Source organism: Propithecus coquereli, unplaced genomic scaffold (genome assembly GCF_000956105.1).
Source record: "Propithecus coquereli isolate 6110/MARCELLA unplaced genomic scaffold, Pcoq_1.0 Scaffold490, whole genome shotgun sequence".
NCBI lineage: Eukaryota > Metazoa > Chordata > Mammalia > Primates > Indriidae > Propithecus > Propithecus coquereli.
In genome coordinates, this window is record NW_012150730.1 from 128,277 (window position 1) to 150,228 (window position 21,952).

General features: G+C 55.2%; 2 protein-coding genes across 2 annotated transcripts in view; one reads left to right on the top strand and one right to left on the bottom strand.

Annotated features, from left to right (window-relative positions):
• Positions 1–1,111, bottom strand: part of LOC105819599 (extracellular calcium-sensing receptor) — a 17,211-nt gene extending 16,100 nt beyond the window's left edge. Inside the window, exon 1 of the mRNA XM_012655878.1 lies at positions 827–1,111. Coding sequence (XP_012511332.1) covers positions 827–1,111 — 285 coding nt within the window. The remainder of the gene's footprint in view (positions 1–826) is intronic.
• A 7,965-nt stretch (positions 1,112–9,076) lies between these two features.
• ZNF135 (zinc finger protein 135) overlaps positions 9,077–21,952 on the top strand; it is a 132,795-nt gene continuing 119,919 nt past the window's right edge. Inside the window, 5 exon segments of the mRNA XM_012655863.1 lie at positions 9,077–9,195; positions 13,620–14,055; positions 14,929–15,068; positions 16,759–16,810; positions 18,786–18,857. Of these exon segments, the coding sequence (XP_012511317.1) occupies positions 9,077–9,195; positions 13,620–14,055; positions 14,929–15,068; positions 16,759–16,810; positions 18,786–18,857 (819 nt within the window).

Here is a 21,952-nt window from a genome sequence, read left to right on the forward strand (position 1 = left end):
ATTAACAACGGCCGAAGCGTGGGAGCGGCTCAAATGTCCATCACCCGAGGAACAGGTAAACAAAATGTGGTCTGTGCACGCACTGGAATGCTAACATCAATCACCAGTGGGAAGGAACGAAAGTCCGACACAGGCTACGACGTGGCTGAACCTTGAACATACCACATTCCGTAAAAGAAGCTTCTGACAAAAGACCAGTTAGTGTCTGACCCTGTTTATAGGAAATGTCCAGAACAAGCAAACCCATGGAGACAGAACACGGACCAGTGGTTGCCGGGGTGGGGGGGGAGTGGTGGCTCGTGCGGTTGGGGTTTCTTTGTGGGGTGACACAAGTGTTCTCAAACTGACTGTGGGGATGGCTGCACAGCTCTGCATGTGCTAACGGCCACTGAATCGCTTGAGTGAGCTGTGTGGTGAGCAAATTGTGTCTCAATTAACCTGTTAAAAATCTAAGCAGAGAAGAAAAGGTGGCCCTTGGACACGGCCACCACTGTGGGGCTGACACTGAGGACCTGAGATTCAGGAAGCAACGGCGGGGAGGAGACAGAGCCAGTGGCAGGAGCCCATGGCCTGGACCCGAATCCCAGCTGCAGCACCTCCCGGCTGGGTGAGCTGGGACCCGCCATTGACTTTCTCTAACCTCGGCTCCGTCAGTGCGCTGGGAATTGCAGTCTCCGGAAAGGGCTGTCTCGAGGAAGAGAGCAGCGTCAGGCCCGTGGAGCGTGAGCAGGGAACCAAGGCCCGTAGTGGCCGCATCCCAACATTACCTATCTGTCCTCGTTACCATCCTCGTTGTTGGTGACGGAAACGGCCGTGGATGACTCACCTGGGGAAATTTGTAGAGCCCCAGAAGCCTGGCTATGGGGACGGAAACCTCTGAGCGCGTGTCTCCGACCAGGGCAGCCCGGGGAGGGCTGAGCCCACACGTGTAGTTGGGGACGGGCTCCTCGCGTCCTGTGAGAAAGCCCATGGTCTCGTGGAGGGCTCCGTGCACCGAGTCCCCCGAGTTCCGGATGGAGAAGCCCAGCGTGAGGTTAGGAAGCAGGCGGGCGTCTCTGTTGATCTCCTCCACAGCAAAGACGAACCCCTGGGCCACCTGGTATCCCCACATGGAGAAGCTGAGGGAGAAAGAAGCCACGCGGGTTGTTTGCTGTGGTGCAGATGTGGCCAGTGTCTACGGGGTAACCACACACTCGAGGGGGGTGCCCACGTCCGGCCCCACAAACACCGTGCACATGTTACGTGCAGCACCCATCAGAACAGGCAAAGGGGTGGGAGGATGGGGAGGTATCATAGGTCCAAGGGCACCAAGTTTCCGTGAGACAGGAGGAGTAAGTTTCGAGATCTATTGCACGGCATGGTAAGTATAGTCAATAATAATTAACGTCTATTTCAAAATCTCAGGAGAACACATTTTAAATGTTCGCGTCACCAAAAGAAATGATAAGTATATGAGGTGACGGATGTGATTAACTCGATTTGATTATTCCGTGTTATATATATACATCAGAACACCACATTGTGCCCCCAAAACATACACAATTATTATTCATTGATGAGAAAACATAACGTGACTACATCAACGGATGGCGAGAATGTGGGACAACAGGGAGTCTCGTGCATTTCCGGTGGGAAGGCACCACGGCGCAGTTACTTCGAAAAACACTTTGGCAGTTTTTTAATAAAGGTAAACATATTCATTCCATAAAAAAAAGAGAAAGAACAGCCAAAAGGACTGTCAGGAACTCCCGATGTCAAGAAAGGCACGTTGGGAACACAGTACAGAAAGAGGACACAGGCACGTGGCACAGGAAACCCAGGGGCTGATCCCTGATCCCCTCAGGAAGAGATCCGTTCATTCCACCAACACTTATTCATTCAACAAACACACCCGCCGTGCGCCTGGTGCTATTGTGAGCACCAAGGGTCGGCGGTGGACAGGAGACACAAGAATCCCTGCCTGACCTGCGGGGTCCGTCAGCGCAGACACAGGAGGAAACCACGTGCAGACAGAAGACAGACAAGAAAGCAAAGGGGAGAGAAGGGCAGAGGTTGGACCCGGGGAACCACTGACCTGGATCCAGACAGAAAGGACGACCCTGAGAATCAGCCACTGCCTGAGGCCTCGAAGGGAGCTCCGGAGGTGCCCTCGGCCTTCAGGGGCCCCACCAACCCCAGCGGCCGCTCACCTGGAAGACGCCAGCTCGGCTGGCGGGGCAGTGAAATCGAACAGGGTGACGTTGTAGAAGCGAGAGATGGAGAAGCTGCCTCCAAGAACCACATCCCCAGGACGCTCAAAGCGGGGGCTCCGCCCCTGCTCCCGCCAGCCAGTTGGCCCACAAAAGGCCACCCCAGAGAGAGACCCCGCGAGGGTGGGAAGCAGAAAGTACAGCCACATGGCTGGAACAGGGCCCAGCGGCTGGTGACGCAGCAGCCCCTGTGTCGGGTGCTTTGGATGGACGGTGAAGGGGCTTTTACCTGGGAGCTCAACCTCGATCTGGGACCTGGGAGCTGGGGACACACCTGGAGCCCTGGCTCGAACTGGGGCTGGTGGCCACCAAACCCCAGGGCCATTAGAAGTTCTTCCTTCTCCTGTGGCCTCCTTTTCTCCCCTTGGCCAAGGAAAACAGCTCTCAGCTCTCCTCTGCAGACTTCGGGGAGGGGCCGATGAGTCCTCACTGTGTCCTCAGGGACCCTACGAGCCCAGGGCAGCTGCGCTGCGGTTCCCAGGCTGCTGTTTCTGGAGAGAGCACCCAGGAGGGTACGAGAGGCAGAGAGCCTCCTGGGCCCTTCCTGCCTCATCTGGACATGGGGACATCCCCAGAGCTTCCAGTGGCCCTGGGCCAACAACTCCCACCCCAGGGCCCCCAGGCAGGGACAAAGCATGTTCGGCCCCAGGAGGCGGCACTGCAGGGCTGGCCCAGGCCGAGCGGGCATCTCTGTGGTCGGAGAGGCGGGCTGTGAGCAACTCCCCAACACAGAGCAGGACGGCTTGTGCTTCCGCCCCTCGAGGCCGGGCTGCAGCTCTCTGTGCCAGAAGAAACACTCAACTAACATCACTAGCCATCAAGGACATGCAAAGAGGGCGGAGGTGGTGGCTCCAGCCTGTAATCCCAGCACTCTGGGAGGCCGAGGTGGGAGGATCGGTGGGAGGATCGCTTGAGCTCAGGCATTCAAGACCAACCTGCCAAATTGTGAGACCCCCGTCTCTACTACTAATAAAAATAGAAAAAATTAGCCAGGCATCGTGGCACGGGCCTGTAGTCCCGGCTACTCGGGAGGCTGAGGCAGGAGGATCGCTTGAGCCCAGGAGTTTGAGGCTGCAGTGAGCTGTGACGATGCCACTGCGCTCCAGCTGGGGCAACAGCGCAAGACTCTGTCTCAAAAAAGAAAAAAAAAGGACATGCAAACAGCACAGTGAGGGGTACCCCTTCACATCCGCTAGGATGGCTATCGCAACGACAACAACAAAACATTAACAAAAGAGAAAAAAAAGCAAAAACTAACAGGTGTTGCTGAGGATGTGGAGAAACTGGAACCTTTGCACACTGCTGGTGGGAATGTAACATGGCGCAGCCTCTTTGGAAAACTGGCAGCTCCTCAAAATGTTAACCATAGAGTTACTGCAGGACCCACCAGTTCTACGCCGCGGTACGTGCACAAGAGAAATGATAACGTACGGCCACACACAAATGTTTACAGAAGCATTACCCAAAAGCGCCAAAAAGAGGGAACAGTCCCCAAAGCCCACCAAGAGATGGATGGAACATTATGAAGCCACAAAAAGGAACAAGTCCCGATACATACTATCATACAATGTGGCTGAGCCTTGAAAACACCAAGCTAAGTGAAAGAAGCCAGACAAAAAGGCCGCGTGTTACGTGACTACATCCAACTGAAATGTCCAGAATAGGCAAATCCATCTACCTAGAAAATGTCTCCACAGGGTATCTGCCCCGTTAGCAGGTGGCTGCCAGGGTCTGGGGGGAGGAGGGAGGGGGCGTGGCTGCTAATGGGCACGGGGTTCTCTCTGGGGGGATGGGAAGGTGTTGGAATTAGATAGTGGCGATGCTTTCACAACTTCGGGAATACACTAAAATATTTTGTACATTTTACAAGAGTGAACTTAGTGGTATGTGAATTATATCTCAATAAAGCTCTTATTAAAAAAAAAAAGAAGAAGTAAAGAGAAGAAAATCAAACTAATGTGGAACATTCCAGAGCTGCAGAGAGCATTATTCAGAATTGGGAAAACTAGATCAAGGGTTCTCAACCTTGAACTATTGACATTTTGCACCAGGTAATTCCTGTGGTTTGGGGCTGTCTAGTGCACTGCACGAGATTCAACAGCAGCCCTGGCATCCACCAGAGGAATGCCAAAGTGACGTCATTTACCCCAAGGTGCGACAAACAAAAACATCTGCAGACATTGCCAAATGTTTCACGGGGGGTTGAGGACCGGTCCCTGTTAAGAACCCATGTATTCGAGAATCCAGATTTCTAGCTTTTCCCCCAGTTCAGAAGATCTTGCGCCGAGGGGTGCAGCCTGCTCTGACAAACACGGGCTAGGGCTGGGCTGCAGGTGTTCCTCAGCCGGGGTCCTGCCTCGCTCACCACAGTCCCCGCTGCTCCCTATTGCCTCCCGGTCCCCAGACACAGGCCCGGCAGCAACTCGCACAGGTCGGAACTGCACTTCTCCTTAGAACAAACACTTCTTTTTTTTTCAGTTCTCTATCCAGACAGAAAATCCCAACACCATAGTGTTCTAAGAACAATAAGAGAAATGGAAACCTTTGTAGAAATGTGTTTCATGAGTATCTATGGTGGATCTAACCGTTCTCACTACAGGATGATTTACAAACCAGCCAGAGGAGTGTCTTCCAGGGTATGTCGCTCTGCCTGCAAAGCCCTTTCCGGGGATAGCTGTCCAGGGGGTACTAGGGGGTTCTTCCAAAGAACTCCCTGCCTTCAGCACCCAGACCCAGCCCATGAAGGGGGAGAGAGTCCTGAAGGACCATCTCTCCAGCAGCTCTAAGAACACACCCAATGTTAATTTTAAGCCTAATGGTTAAGGGAAAAAAGTAGTGTTTTCACATAAAATACTAACCCTCCAGTTGTATTTGTAAACAAGCTCTGCTGGATCTTGGTTTTTCTCCCTCTGTGTTAACAAGGCCATTGGTCAGTCTCCCAAGCCGTTAGTCTGGAAGAGTTCATGGAAAAACCAGACAAACATCATGCATGTGGGGTGTAAAGACATTCATCGCAGTGTTACTTGTAACAGTGAAAAATTGGAAATGAGACTGGTTTTGGACTGATTATGGGAATGAGGACAAATGACGATGATGACGGTGGTGGCGATAACAATGGTGGTGACGATGGTGTTGGTAATGATGGAGGTTATCACTTCAGCTTACAGTCATAGAGGGACAAATATGAGGCTGACGTCGCCCCACGGGCTTTTAAGGGATCCATTCATTTTGTCTGCTATAAGGGGTCTCACTGTAGTGTTACTCAGCACAGCTTTGATTGCTCAAGTAAGGAACATCTCCGTGAGTTATGTGAGCATTCTAGTTCCCCTTCTGTGAATTACATTCACAGAAATTTCAGACATTTAGTTTATTTAGTCTATATTCTCTTGGTGATTCTCGTCATTTAAAAAAATTAATCTGTAAATTCAGGACTCAGTCATTCTCCTAGCAGGTATTTCTCATGGAGAAATGAAAACCAACGTTTACACAAAGACTTGTACCCAAATGTCCACAGCAGCTTCATTCGCTCAAGCTCCGAACTGGAAGCAACTTAAAATGTTCATCACTAGGTGAATGGAGAAACAAACTACGGTAGATCCATACTACTGCTTTCTGTCTCGGGGCTTTTTCACTGCTCTATAATATGCCACTTTGTGAACAGAGCACAGCGCAGCCAGGTTTCTCCAGCGGGCTCTTGGCTCTTCTGTAGAGCGATGCTGCCACATTCTTCTGCTTGTCTCCATTGCCCCTGTGCTCAAGTTTCTCCAGGGAGCGAGCCTAGATGCAGCAAGTTTGGGTCTCAGTGTATGAGTACGTTCAACTGAAGTAGAAAATGCCAAAATGTTTTCCAAAGCTCACCACTTTGCACTCCATCAACAATGTGGAAGAGGGGCTGAGAGCCACAGTCTCTCCATCCTTGATTATGAAATCTCTAAGTGTTTTCCACCCTAGTGAGTGTGAAATAAAACCTCACTGTGTTCTTGATCTGTGTGTCCCTGATTGCTAATCAGATGACGCCTCTCTTCACAGGTGTGTTAGCCCCATGTACATAGGAGAGTGTCTTTCTAAGCTTGGGGCAGGGATAGTGAGCAGTTTTTGTGTCCTGTTTGAGAAAGCCATCCCTACTCCCAAGTTTGAAATATTCTCAAATATTTCCTACTAAAAGCTTTAATATTTTGCTTTTAGTTTCATGCCCCAGATCCATCTGGAGTTAATTTTTGAGCATATTGATCAGATGAGGTCTTCCTTTCAAAAGATTCAAAGAGCGGCCCTTTAAACTGGGACCCTGGGTTTTCCTCCCATCAGCTTCAACAGAAACAGTTCTGCATCTTTTAAATAACAATTTTATTGGGATATAATTCACATAGCATAAAATTCATCTTTCTACAGTTCAGCAGGTTTTATTTCTTATTTATTGAGACAGGGTCTCACTCTGTGATCCAGGTGGGAGTGCAGTGGCGCCATCACAGCTCACTGCAGCCTCCAACTCCTGGGCTCAAGCGATCCTCCCTCCTTGGCCTCCCAAAGTGCTGGGATTACAGGTGTGAGCCACCCATGTCCGGCCCCAGTCCAGCAGCTTTTAGTATATTCTCAGTGTTGTGCATCCATCACCACGATCTAATTCCAGAATATTTTCATCACTCACAAAAGAATCATCATTCCGCCTTCCTCTAAGCCCCGGCAACCACAACAGTTCTGCTTTTAGCTCATTGATTTTTTAGATTGGGGTTTCAAGTAAGATTCCATCTGGGACAAAAGTTTCTGCTGCTTACAAACAGTCTGGAAACCTCTGCCTGGTGCCAGGCTGCCTCCCAAGGGATCTAGAGTTCCAGTGGCCTGTGGCGGTATCTTTCATTATGACTCCAGAGACAAATTAAGTCAATATTCTCTCAAGAGAGATTTTTCCAGTGGGTCACAGAGTTTTAAATGCACAAATGAGCCTTCACTGCCCCAAAGAGCCAGGCCAATTTCAGCTACTAAGAAAATGAACCAGGGGACCCATGTCACTACAAGTCCCTAATTTATAAGGAGAATAATAAGCCCTTAGCACCCTCATTTTGTTTTTCCCACTGTGGCTTTTGCACACAGTGGCACTTGCATACAACACCCCAGGTACCCACAGCCAGCGGGAGATGACACAGAGGCGTAGCCCTGACCACTTAGCTAAGGCAGCCCCTCTCTGCCACTCCTGGGACTTTCTATTTCCAGGCCCCGTTTTATTTTCTTCTAGGCACTTACACTTCCACCAAGCATCTGCTTTGTTTACTTGTGTGTGCCCACTGCATTGTGGGCTTCCGAAGGGCCCAAGCCGCGTCAGTGCCGCTCCCTGATGTGCTCCCTGCCTCAGTGCCTAGAACACCTGGCACACGTAGGCACCCAACAACCAGCTGTTCGGTGGATGAATGGTGCTCAGTCCCAGGCCCCTGGGGGTGAGTCCTGGTTTCCTTCCAGAGCTCGACTCTCTTGCTTCCTCATCTCAGCACTGGGCAGCCCCAGCCATCCCCGTCTCAGCCCTAGAGCTGAGGCATCTCCTTAAATCTTAATCTCCCCCCATCTTACTTTCAGATAAAAAATGAGTAATATTTTAATATATGTCCCAAATACATATTGGAGTGTACTTATACTATATCATTAGTATTTAGAAGAGGATTTGGTATTAGAATTCAGCATAAGTATGTTCCAAATACATTTTGGAACATAATTATAAGATATACTACGAGTATTTAATATAGTATTTAGTATTAGCATTAATATTTAGTATAAGTATGCCTCAAATATACCTCTGGGACATATTCATATCAAAAAATTATTCATATGAAATAACTTATATAAAACGTATTGTAAATATACTAAACACGGGACACACCGATACTAAGAAAGTATTCGTGGTTTACCTAGAACTTACATTTGAGATTTTTGTTCACTACTGTGGAACACAGTGACACTTAAAATTACTTATATATTTACATTAAAAAGTTTCAAAAATGGCCGGGCGCGGTGGCTCACGCCTGTAATCCTAGCTCTCTGGGAGGCCAGGCGGGCGGATCGTTCTGAGCTCAGGAGTTGGAGACCAGCCTGAGTAAGAGCGAGACTCCGTCTCTACTAAAAATAGAAAGAAATTAATCGGCCAACTAAAAATATATAGAAAAAATTAGCCAGGCATGGTGGCGCGTGCCTGTAGTCCCAGCTACTCGGGAGGCTGAGGCAGGAGGATCGCTTGAGCCCAGGAGTTTGAGGTTGCTGTGAGCTAGGCTGACGCCACGGCACTCGCCCCAGGCAAGAGAGTGAGAGAGACTCTGTCAAAAAAAAAAAAAAAAAAAAGTTTCAAAAATATACTAAATATGGAATACACTAATACTGAAAATAATATTCATTGTTACCTGAAATTCAAGTCTAACTGGGCATCCTGTACTTTTATTACTTAAATCTGGCAATGCTATTCTGGGACATACTTATACTTTAAACATATTTATATTAAAAGAATTTTTAACATACGAATATGAGACACAGAGTAAAAAGGCAAAAAGATCGACATTTACCCGTAGTTTCTGCCCCGCGGCGGCCGGCACGGTAGTCTCTCCGCAGGGCGCCCCTGCCCCGCCGCCTCGCTCGCGCCCGCGCGACTCGTTGCCAAGGCGACCGAAGCCCGGGCGCCGGTTACTGAGGGCTCGGCGGGGGCGGGACACACCGCGGGCGCCTTCCGATTGGCCCTGGCAGCTCGTGCGTCACAAGCCCGCCCTGCCGGGGAGTCCCGCGGTGCGTGACGTACCCAGGGCGCCGGCGGCGCGCTGGGTGGCGGGAAGGTGCGCTGCCCAGCGAGGGTCGCCATGACGCAGCGCCCCAGGCCCGAGCGCAGCCCGTGCGCGATGAGTCCGCCGCGGCCCGGCCGGCTGTCCGACCAGTGCGCCCGTGGGGCCGGCAGACTCCGGGGACCGGCCGGGGTCGCGTGAGCGGAAGCGCGCGGGGCGAGGAATACGGGCCCGGTCGGGGGTCGCGCCCGAGGCCGCGCGAGGGGCTGAGGTCGATGTGTGGCGGGGGCTGCCACTTTCCGCAGGGCCCTCGGCCCGCTTGGCATCCCCTGTCTGTTGGGGCAGAAAGCCCCCCACCCGCCTCCCTCTGTCCGCTCCGGACCCCCTCAGCCCCGCGCAGCCCACGTTCTCCCCTGCTGATTCCCCCACCGGATCCGCAGCCTGTGGGAGCACCGTCCTCGCCCGCACGCCGTATTCCCAGTCTGCTGCCCTCCCACGCCTCCCCAAGTCTTCTCATTTAATTATGGTGCTTCCTCGTGTGTCCTAAGTTCCCAAACCCTGCACGACGCCTGCCCCCTGTAAACTCCCATCGCAGACCCATTCACTTACTCCTGCAATGAATTCGTCTACCATCTCAGTAGGCATCCAGCGTTGCCCCTGCCTCCAGTAGAGGTTGGCGCCTGGCCTTCAGATCTCAGTGCCCACCCTGGGTGAACTTGGCCCTTCCACATGGCATTGAGCTGTCCAAATGCACTCAGACACCCCTCCCCCATCAATCCCAATCCCCCATCAGTCCCAGGTGCCTCCCAAAATAGGCCTCTAGGACTAGGGGCCCCAGACCCTCCTCCGTGGTTATACAGACCTTGGCCCAGCCTCCTGATTATCCCAGGCCCCCTCCCAACCATCAGCCCAGGACCCTTTCAACCCAGGCACCCCCCCCACTGGTCCAGATTTCCCACACGAAGATGTCGGCACCCCCGTAGACCCCTGGTGCCTTCAGCTAAGAGTGCCGCTTGACCCCAGTCCCCCATAAGCTTAAGCCTCTCCCCATGGTGCTGCGGGGCTGCAGCCCTCCCCGGAATCTGCCCGGATCTCACTCCCTGGGCACTTGACAGAATAAGGCCTAAAACCCCAGGGCACAGAGAACTGCTTGAACCTGTGGGGCCCTGAAATGGGCCCTTTCTCTTTTTCCAAAAATACACACATAGAAGTGTTAATACAGCATAAGAGAGTTTCTGCCTGTGGCCTTGGCAGGGATGACCAAGCTTGTAAACTCCCCTCAGCGTGCAGGTGGTGAGGTAAGCAGGCTTGAAGATTACTGGCGGGGCACGGTCCTGGCCAGTTGCCCTTTCTGCCTCCCTGCCCTTCTCCTTGCTCCTGGATTGTAGAACCCACGCACAAGAACTGTAGGACTTATGAAAAATGCACCAGAGGATGGAGAAAGAAGAATCATGTGGAAACCCCTCCTTTTCACTTGTGACATCATAAGCATTTGCCACTACGTTAAAAATCCTTCCTAAACATTCCTTGTTTTGTTTCATTTTTCCATGCTGATGAAGGTCGCACGTGATCAGGACACCATTTGGGGGAGATTCAGAAAAATATGAAGAACACAAAGCACCGGGCTGGCCACTGGGAGCCTCTTTCCCACCAGTCCCGTTCCAGACACTCCCACCATTTTGCATCCCGCCTTCCCGCCCCTCATGTCATCTGTGCATCGTGTATATACTTCCTTTGATCACGCTGTGATGTTACTGTGCATTTTGCACAGTTGAATACTCCCATCACATGACTGGGGGAAGGGTAATTGATCCCACCAAGCACGACTGTTGGGTATTTTTGTAGTGACTCTCGGTGCCTAAATCGGGCACGCCCTGATCTGGCGCCAGGGGAGTTCCCACAAGGGAGTGCCCCAAACCCTCCCGAGATGGGGCCGGCTGGGATTCCAAACAGAAGTCCTGAACACCAGGGCGATGGGCCCAGGGCGTTACTGGGGGAGCTCACAGAGGGCTGCATCCCCGGGTGGACGGAGGCGAGGGGTGTTCTACCCAGCTGTGTCCGCAGGGAGGGGTCAGGATATGAGTTTACAAGGGGTTTGAGGAAGTCTTCTCAGGGATGGGGCCAGTTTCTTTGTAGTGAACTTAGATACCTCAATCATGCCCCGGGATGTTCAAGGCCCAGGTTTGTGTTCAAGTCCCCTGGGAAACCTGCAGCTGGCTGGTCACAAAGAGAAAGCGGGGCACCGGGGGATGGCCCTACAGTCCACCCCCAGCAGCTCTGACATCTCGCACATCCCTGAGCCAGCAGGAAATCTGGGGTCACCTGTGAGGTCCTTTCCCCTAACTTTGTGGAACACTGCGGACAGAACCCACGCCGGCAGTGAACACCGGTGCGCGTGCCCAGACCTGCAGCCTCCGTTCCCAAGGCTCACTAGCACGGCTTTCTGCCAGGGAGCCCGTCCTGGAAAGCACTTTCCCGCAGACGGCCAGGAGTCACCCCCATCTGGCCTGTGGGATGTAAGTGCTTCTGCAAATGCAGCAGGACGGACGACTGCACCTCTCAGGCTGTGGTATGCTCACAACTCTCAGTCTTTAAAAGGGCCCAGGTTGCCCCTGCAAGGCCATCCGCAGGTCCAGCGCCATTCGCTTCTGTGGGACCGCTTTCCTCGCTGTGGCTGTGGCAACGTTCACGGTCTCAAAACCAAGCTCGATGTCACCCAAACTGTGGCTCGAAGCTCTGAAGGGCGTTCGCTTTTCCAGCAATAACCAACAGAGCCTTCCGGGAGCACACACAGCCAACACGTGACCCCAGTGAGAAAGAGCAAGGCGGACCCCCCGCCCCCGCCAGACGGGCTGGTTGAGGGGCCGAGGATGGAGTTGCGGGTGCTGGAGTGTGCGAGGGAAGCCAAGGGTGTCCCCCCCAAACCCCCCGGGGGGAGCCGGGGTCAGAGGTTAGGACCACAGAGCCACCAGTGCCACTCAGGGCTGTCCTCTGTGTCCCTGAATCCGACGGCGCAGACACCGGGCGTCGGGAGGAGCCCTCAGCGCCTGGTGTCCTTAGGGTGGTTGTGTTGTTCCCAACAAATCTCCACCCTCCGGGCGCGTCCCTGCTGCAGGGCCAGCCACCAAAGCCGCCCCACTTGCCACACGGCCCCTGCCAGTGGGCTGGTCTTCGGGGCAGCTCTGGCTTTGGCGGTCCCCTCCCAGCAGGACATGTTTAGGGGAAAACTTAGGTGTGTCCAGAGGTGCTCCGTGTCACCCCCCAGCCGCTCGCCTCTGCGCGTGCGGCGCTGGGGTATCTAGGTGCCACTTCCGTGCGTCGTTCCGCTGTCCGGGCTTGTGCAGGGATGCAGTCTGCGCCCAGCAGCAGCATGCGCGGCCCGCCAAGGAGTCACCCTGGCTACTCGGGCACAAGACCGCATGCCCGGCAGGTGGTCGTCCTCGCGTGCGGGCCTGTGCCGGCTGGGACAGGAAGACGTGTCCGAGGGCGTCCAGGTGCCAGTGGATGGAGCAGCCCGGGAGAGGGCAGCTCGAGCTGACAGCGGAAAGACAGAGACGAACTAGGGAGGGGGGCCTCCTGCCCCTCCTCCGTTGTAAGACTGGCGTCGGGACCCCCGTAATCTCTGCAGCCTTGGGGGTCTTCGCAGGGGCTGCCCCAGACCCCCCGTCCAGAGCAGGAACAGTGGCGGCTCCACATGGGCACGTCAGGCCGAAACCCACCTCTCTGGTGCTGCCCCGGCGGCCACGGGCACAGGGCACTGCCTGCCCACTGCCCACGTGCCTCCCACGCTCCCCATCCAAGAGGAAGTGGGGTCAGGCCCAGGGCAGGGGTGGCCTCCTGCCTGGGGAGGAAGGGTCCCATCCAGCCTGGTGGCACTTCCCACCCGTCCCGGGCGTTAAGGGACGAGGAGAGCAGAGGCAGGGTGTTCCCTGCGGAACTGGGCTTAAGGCAGTGTCTGATTCTTCCGGAGCCCCCGCTCGCGCCGGGCCCTTCCGTGGACCAGACGTTGGTAACCCACTTTCCTGCACACCGGGGCCTCATTCGAGGCGCGGTTCTCAGTGAGGGGCGTCCTATCGGGACCTCACTGTGCTTCCTCCAGAGCCCCTTTTCCTCCAGCCGCCCTGCCCACTCTGGGTGGTGAGGCAGATGGAACCGCCCTCCTTTACTGCCCGCTGGATCAGGGAGCCTGTGACATACGTCCCTTGATCACTGGTGACGGTGCCCCGGTACCACGCAGGCGTTGAGAGGGCCGTGGACTCGGGAAGGCCGACGTCTGATTTGCCCTTCGACAGGAAAGCCGGCAAGGAGCCACCCAGGGATCTGCGTGTGTCTGCGTGTCTGCGCGTGTCTGCGTGTGTCTGCGCGTGTCTGCGTGTGTCTGTGAGTCTCTGCGCGTGTCTGCGCATGCGCACGCACCGGGCTCCCCTCCTCCCGGGGAGGCCCCTCACTCAGTCCCCTCGTTTAGGCTCCCCCGGCCCTTGCGGAGGTCGGAGGTCAGACTTGCACCGTCTCTTCTGTTTCTGGGTGGACACTGGCGAGCCGCCTTGTGGGGCCAGTTCCCCAGTAGCGTTTCCGTGACTTCCCTCCCGACGCATCCAGCCTGCTGCGTCCGCTGCTGCAGAAGAGGCCGCGGCTCCCGCTCCCACGCCCCGCTAGCGGTGGTGGCCGGTGAGCGGCCGCGTGCGGCGCTGTGGCCACAGCCCCCATGTCTGCCCACGTTCTGCCCCACAAGGGCCTTCCGCTTACGGACCATCGACCCCTTTCCTGCCGCGCTACCCACAGCGTCTGCCGCTTCAGGACTGCCCAGGGATCTGCACACGGAGTTACTGGGCGCGGCTCCGTCCCGGGCTGCTGTCGCGTTCCAGACTCCACCCGTGTGGGTGAACAGCCGCGCCAGCGCACCCGGGAGGCTGGTTTTAAACCCACGGTCTACCGTCCAGGTCCCGGCAGGGCCTGTGGCTCCGCAGACAAGCCTAGATGCACGGCGGGAGCCCCGGCGGGAGAGCTGCCTGTGCTGTGGCCGCCACGGGCCTGGCCAACAGGCCGTCCACCGGCCGGTAACCGGCGAGCTGTTTCCACTTCCATGGCACGTATCCAGGGAGCGCCTCCGTTTCCAAGAGGCTTGGCAACCTGCAAGGAACCAGCGCCAACAGGCACGGCTTTGCTCGGCCCCTGAACACGGGGCCAGCCGGTTCCTTCCCAGTCCGCCGTCTCGGGGGGGCGGCACTGCCAGGGCGTGTTCTTGCGCCACCGAGGCTCTTGCCTGAGCAAAGGAACCTTCTCCTCCAGCACCTGAGTCCCGTCCCACCTCCTCTTTCAGGCCTGCGATGGCCTGAGACGTCGGGCCGGGTGGGGAGGGCAGGTGCGCCGGTCTCCAGCGGGCCTACGAAGGTGCGCGATTCTTTCACCGTGGGCCCGCGCGGATGCCGCTACCTCATCAGTCGTGGCTGGTGGCAAACCTAAGTCTGACTCTTGGCCCCTGGACTTCCTGCAGGTTTACCACCATTCTCTGGATTGCAGGTGTTCTAGGCCTTTTGGGTGGCCTTCTGCAAATGCTCAAACCTGAAGAAGTTAGCAAAATAACCCCATAATGTTCCCGTGAATGCCAGGCTCATCGCCCTAAACCACAGCAGACGGCAGGGGCTGCGCAAGTGCCCCTGGGAGCCCCGACAGAAAGGCCCACTGTGGGCCCTCCCGGGGCAGGCAGGCTCGCCCTGGGACTCTGGGTCTGAGGAGATGCTGGAGAACGCGTGTGCTAAACCCAGGGCCCCATGCTGCGTGCCTCAACATGGAGGCAGCCTTTCCAGTGTCTGAGCCACATTTGGGATGCCGGGGTGTGTTCCCCGAGCCCCCCATTCAGCTCTCAGTGTTCGGTGATCCCTGAGGCGTCGGCGTTTACACCAGCCGCACGGCCCACTCTCCTGCTGCAGCCACCCCCGCCGGGTCCACAGTGCCCGGATCTCGGCCTGCAGGAGCCCTTGGCCGCCCGGCCTGCCGTCCACACCACGGCGGCTGCTGCGGACCCCAGCCCTGACCAGGGCACTGCCGCCGACACGCAGAGCCACCAGTGGTTCCTTTTCCTTTGTTTCTGCGTCTCTCCGCCACCCCTGTAGTCCAGCTGCAGAGTCTGGCCGGGGACCCTGCCTCCCCGACTCCCGGTAGTTGGAGTTCCCATCTTCCCTCACGACCCACTAAGCCCGGCACTGGCAGCCCATGGTGGAGCCAGTGCCCTTCTGCCCTGGGAGCCGTCGGGGCACAGCCACTTCGTGGCTCCTTGACCCGCAGTTCCCATGGAGGGAGGAGCGGCTTCAGCCGCGCTCGCTGCTCTCGCCATACCAAGGCACCACGGCTGGCAACCCACGAGTCCAGAGAGACTCGCCTTTCTAGGACCCCCCCAGCGCAGGGAGCGGAGTTTGGCAGCGCTGGCGGCGAGCCCGCCGGGAGCCTCCCCGAGGGCGTCAGCCAAGTGCTGTGCTGTGCGCCTCTCGTGACCACACCCCTGGCCACCGTGACAGTCCCAACTTCCTTCGAACTTGGTCTCTAGGTCTCTCTCTGGAGAGTGGCCAGAAGCAAAGAGTCACTTTCCAGGGGAGTCGGGAGTCAGGGGAGACACGGAGGCTGCACGCAAAACACGCCGCAGCAGAAGCGGCCTTTATTACTTACACGTGCGGAGCGAACAGCGCCAGCCGCAGCGGGAGCCGTCGGGGACGCGCTCAACCTGAGGGTGGGCGGCAGGAGGGCCTGAGGGCCAGAGTCCTCACTGGGTCCATGACTTTGGCCCGGAGAAAATGATCTCGGACCTCAGGTGTCCAGAGCTGTAAGAGAGAAATACGTCGTGTTTATACCCAGCAAGCCTGTGGTCACTTGTAACAGCAGCCGCAGAGAAGCAGAGACGAGGATGATGGACCCAGGGCTGTCCCTGGACTTTCGCAGTTCCTAGGTGTGTTTGCCTCTGTGGGCCCCCGTGAAAATATTACCAAGTTATATTCATGAGCCTTTATAAAGTGATATTAAAAATTATATATTTTATGACCACTTTGGCATAAAGATGAATACATTCCAGGATGGAGTGGTCATTATGTTATGTTCATTTTTTTTTTCCTTCTAGTTTTTTTTCTATTTTTTTGAGATGGAGTCTTGCTCTGTCGCCCTGGGTAGACGCAGTGGCGTCACGATAGCTCACTGCAGCCTCGCACTCCTGGGTTCCAGCCATCTTCCCGCCTGGGACTCCCGAAGTACTAGGATTAGGAATATTCTTTGTTTGGAGGCACCCGGCCTCAGAAAAAGAATATTAAAGGCTAACACTCACCTAACGTTGCAGCCATGTTTTGCTTATTGGAAGGGGCGACTTGGGGGCAAGAAGGCAGGCGAACATTAGTGGAAGATGATGATGGAGGTGGTGCTGGAGAGGACGGCGTGGGTGCTCTGGAATCAGGATTTGGTTCTGCTGCTGGAGGTGGGAGCTCACCGCTGAAGTCGGTTTCTTGAAGGTGGCATCTAGGGTTGTTTGCACAGCCTTTTTCTTGTTTCCATCATAAATGTCCTTATAGCCGCTGAGTGTTCTCACTGACTGCACAGTAAACCTCTGTAAACTGCCCCAGGTGATGTCAGGCTCTTGCTCCTCAAGCTTAGCAAATCCTGCTTTCAATGAGACGAAAGGCTTCGGCTAGTTCTTTTTGTTGTGAACTTTCTTGGCTCTGGATCTCCTGAATCTTTGTGTTCTCGCGATTCTGTCAGCTGCTTCCGTATCTATCTGACAGTCTGGCCGCCAGCATCAAGACGCTGCGCCAACGGTCCGCTTATGCCACGCAGGTTTGTTTACAGTCGTGGAAGAAACTGTTCCCCAACTATCAATTTAATTATCTAATTGTAAACTACCCTTCCGGGGGGCCTTGGGAGCCCATTCGGAAGCGTGGAATGCCATGGGTCCGGTCGTCTGTCACCGGGCACTGCCTGTGCTACCACTCGCCCCTGGTCAGAGCTGCGGACACACAGGCTCAAGCCAATCCACAAGCCAGTCGGTATTGCGGACCATACACCGTGGTGTACTTCACCGATACATAAATGTTACGGATAAAATTCCCACATCGAACGAAGTGACATTTAACATCAAGGGAAAAGGGGATAGGAAACCAGTGTGAGGAGAGTGATGTGGACCAGCAGAGTGGGCCGTCTGGTCAGTCTTTAGCATCTTGCAAAGCAGAGTCCTTGATTTTGGCAGAGCCTTTGGCTGCAGATGCCGGGTGCTGACCAGCAGTGACAGAACGGTGCCTAGCGAGATGGCCCTGTGGAGCTGGTGACGTCCTGCTCTTGATATAGCCCTTGAGTCCTCCCGTGAGGCTGGCAGTAAAGGGCGTGCTGGTCATGCCCTTGCTGGCCAGGTGTAGTCTCCACCAATAAGGGGGACACATGTGGTCCTGTTGGCATGGTGCCTTTTGAGATGTGAGGCGGAGTCTTTTCTAAGACGGAGTCACTTACATCAAGGATGCTCTTGGGCTGGATGCCCATCGAGGGCAACGGCGGGCTCCCCGGGGCAGCTGCAGGGTGTGGAGCCCCAGGACGGCTCTGCCCGCCCCCTCCCCGTTGATCCACCCTCCCTTAGCACCACCAGAGCCCAACAGCTCTCTCTTCTGTAAGGAGGAGTACACGCCAACGTAACGGTAGTGCTCCCAGCAGTCTCGCTGAAGGAAGGACAGCCCAGGACGCCGTCTGGGCGGGCGGCGGCGCTGCGCCACGCGCACTGCAGATGGAGCCGGCACAGTCGATGCAGGAGTGACGGCGGCTCTGGAAACCCGGCGGATTTCCTTGGTGACGGCTCCCACACTATCGTCTGGCTACGGGGAATGACCCGCAGGAGCAAGGGGTCGTGTGGGGGCCCGTCTGGAGTGCCCGGGTGCCGGGGTGGGGGTGACGCACGTTGGCTGTGGCCTCGCTCTCGCCGTCGCCCGGGTGATGCACCCGGTCGGTCAGGGCCTGTCCGCCTCCGCCGCAGCCACGAGCAGCACGGAGGGACTTCCAGTGAGACCATGTTTGAGGACAGGGACAAGTGTCTCCTATGGCAGAAATGGTCAGAGCTGCTGGCATCCGTCGGAGGGTGTCAGTGGTGACATTCTGAATTACTTAATGTGCATCCTGTGGGCGTTTCTGGCCATCTCCGTGGTGCGTGTTTGCACCACGCGCCTGGGCCTGTGGGCAGCAGCTACGTGGGGACCTGGACCCTGCTGATGGGGGAGCTGCCCCGGAGCTGGCAGCCTCCCGGCCAGAGCCTCGGGAAAGAGCCGCTGCTCACTTTGGCAGCCTCTTTTCCAAGTTCTGCAAGAACGAGGCGAGAGGCATGAGGTGCTTTCAGAGGCAGCTGCTACTGCAGTCTCTGTTGCCTTTGGAGCTCCAGTTGGCGTGTGCTTCTCAGCGTAGAAGAGATCAGTTTCTCCTTCCCCTTGAAGACCTTGTGGATGTCATTGTTCGCAGGCCTGCAAGCGGCCTTCGCCAAACCATTCATCAGTCTCCTTGGGAACAGCTGTCTGGTTCTCTTCTCTGTGGAGTACCACACACCCTGAACTCTTCCCCTTCGTCTTCTGGGCCTTTGGGAGCTTGCAGGAGACCCTCGTCATCAGCTGCAACATTGCCAGGTGCAGGAGGCGCAAGACCACCCGGCTGGGGAAGCACCGGTGCTGAGGGTCATCCTTGTGACCGCCATCCCCGCCTACCCCAACTCCACACGCACCAGAGCATCCGCGGGCTCATTTCCCAGCCGCTAAATGACTGTGGGGCCCTTGGGTCCTCCCAGCTCTTTGGCTACATCGACGACCCCAGCATGACCCGGCTTGTGGGCTGCATTCCAGACTGGCCAGCGGTCCAGGTTTACTTGGCCCAAATACATCATGTTTAATTAGCAACAAGATGGCAATTATTTTGGGAAAAACACAGAATCGTTGTTTAAAAAATAAACAAAAGATACATTATTATTCCACTGAAAGATTGCCGGCAGGGACAGCCAAAACAAGAGCTCTGTGTGAAAGGAGGGGAAAAGGATGAAACCTTTTTTAAAAAACAAACCCATCAAATAGCATCGATGACTGGGCATCTCACAGCTTTGACCCATATGGGTTTCAAGCTGTGTTTCTTAAAGAGTTTGCTAACTGCTGTGGGGCATGTGGGTGGATGTCAAGGGTGTGGTTTGTATGAGGATGAGGATGGATGTGAAGCACCAATGCCTACTCGAGAAACTCTTACCCCTTGTGCTCAGGGCTGATGCTCATAACTTAAAAAACACATGAAGCTTTGAGTCCAAAAGGCAAAGAGCTAGTGTACGTATTTATTGGTTTCTGGGGTTTCGCTGCTATGTTACATTTGCACTTATTTTGTTGGCGAAGAAGAAGAAATTAAATTTGAACACAATGAAAAAATAAAAATTAACAAAAAGGTAATGATAGCCCAGCGCAGTGACTCAACCCTGCAGTCCCAGCTCCTCAGGAGGGTGAGGAGGGAGGACTGTTTGAGCCCAGGAGTTGGAGACCAGCCTGGACGATATAGCGAGATCCATATAAAAAATTAAAAATACAATAAAAAGTATAGTCTAGTAAATACATAAGCCAGTAACAGTCATTTATTATCATTATCAGATACAGTAAGTCCTCAGCTAACATGGTCGGTACATTCTTGGAAACTGTCCTTAAGCGAAACAGTGTGTTGAGGGAAACCAACACCACCATAGGCTGACTGGCACAGCAAGAGTTACGTTCCTACGGCATATTTCTGCCCACAAAAATATCGCCAGATGCCTAAATAAAGACTCAAAACACTTGTAATAGTAAAGGCTGAAATCCACGTGAGCTCTACATACATTTAAGAGAGATTAGCCTTTCTGCTCAGCTGTTCTGCGGAGGAGGGCCATGCACCCAGCGGCAACGGCAGGGACCCTGACGCCCCTCTTCACCTGGGCTGGCAGCAGCACGTGGGCACGCGGTACAGCCGACCGGCCGAGAGGTCTGCAGAGGCAACGCCTGGCAAAGGCATCGTGTGTCTGGACCCCACCCCTCCGCAGCAAGGTGCCCCGAGTGAGATGTCAAGCCGAAGTCCGCCCTGGCAGGGGCTCCAGCTGGGAAGAGTTCAGGGCAGCTGGCACCCACAAGAAGGTGGCCCTGACCGCTGGTGTTTCTGTGGCTCAATGAAGGCAGGACAAGTCCACCGAGTCCCTGCGGGCCGACGTGTAGCGGCCGAGGGAACAGCTCTGGGCTCAACCACTTCCCCAGAGAGCCCCGGGCCTCCAGGAAGGGAACCAGTTCCGCGGAAGAGCTCGCACCGCCCCCCCAGACAAGCTGACGGGACCAGTCACGCCCACGTGGAATGCCACAGGGAATACCTACAAGGAGGAGGAAGCCGGGGTCACCGCGGGGTAATGCAAGTCCCCGCGCGGCCCATGCCGACGCCCGGCTCTTCAGCACAGGGGCAGAAACAGCCGAGGAAGCCTCAGGACAGGATGTCGAAAGAAAAAATAAAGCCCCTCGGGGGACGTGTGACAGATCAGCAGTAAAGCTGAGAGGAGAAAAAGAAAGATTAGTAAAAGCAAGTAAGATAATTACTGACCCGACTTTTGGTGGGCCAGTGAGTGGCCACGGCTGCCGCGGTGATGGGCGGCATAACCGACGGCCAAGTCGCTGAGCGCTCTGGCACCGATGATCGTCACGCATTGGTACGATGACTGGACACTTTGTGAGTTTCCATTTCACAACACACTCGTACTCATTCACTCATTCGCTCTCCAACCTGATCACTCCAGTGCGGGGGTGCGAGTGGTGCCGGTCCGCCCACGGCAAGGCCCGCGCACTCACACTCGCTGGGACGGGGCAGACGCGCCAGCCCCCCTCGCGTGCACATCTGTGGGATGTGGGAGGAAACCGGGGTACTCGGACAGCTCCCAAGCAGACGTGGGGAGAACACGCAGACCACACAGACGGCGGCCCCACTGTTGTTGAACGTGTCGTTTCAGACGCAGGGCGGAGAGCGGCGGTGAAATCCTAGCTCACCGCAGCCTCGAACTCCTGGGCTTGAGCGATCCTCCCGCCTCAGCCTCCCCCGGTGCTGGGATCGCAGGTGTGCGCCACCACGCCCAGGCGTGATTCTTTTTCCTCATCAATGGTATAAGGAAACCACGGTAAACGAAATGACGTTATTGGAGGAGCTGCTGTGTCATGTGCAATACTGAGCATTGCGGGCCGGGCGCAGTGGCTCACGCCTGTAATCCTAGCTCTCTGGGAGGCCGAGGCGGGCGGATTGTTTTGAGCTCAGGAGTTCGAAACCAGCCTGAGCAAGAGCGAGACCCCGTCTCTACTAAAAATAGAAAGAAATTAACTGGACAACTAGAAATATATAGAAAAAATTAGCCGGGCATGGTGGCGCATGACTGTAGTCCCAGCTACTCCGGAGGCTGAGGCAGGAGGATTGCTTGAGCCCAGGACTTTGAGGTTGCTGTGAGCTAGGATGACGCCATGGCACTCACTCTAGCCTGGGCAGCACAGTGAGACTCTGTCTCAAAAAAAAAAAAAATACTGAGCATTCTGTACACGCTATACTTTCACACAACGTACTACGTCTGTTTCCGCACAGTAGGTCTATTTGCACCAGCATCGACACAACGCCTGGACAACACCTTCCCGAGATGTTAGGACGGCTACCACATCACTAAGTGACAGAAAATTTTCTGCTCCGTTGTATTAATAATATTTCTTACCATAAGGAAGCATTTCTTTGAGGTTTAACGTGGAATCAAACAAACAAAATGTATGTAAGCACAAATCCATGTTGAGTCACAACACGGCGAAGGACAGAGTGAAAACAAAACTGATCGCGGAAACCTCGGACGGAGGAAAGAACAAAGGCGGATGCGCGTGGGTCAGGAGCTGGTGTCTCCTGCCGCCGGCCCGGTGCCAGAGAACTGGGGCACAGGTCTTTCCT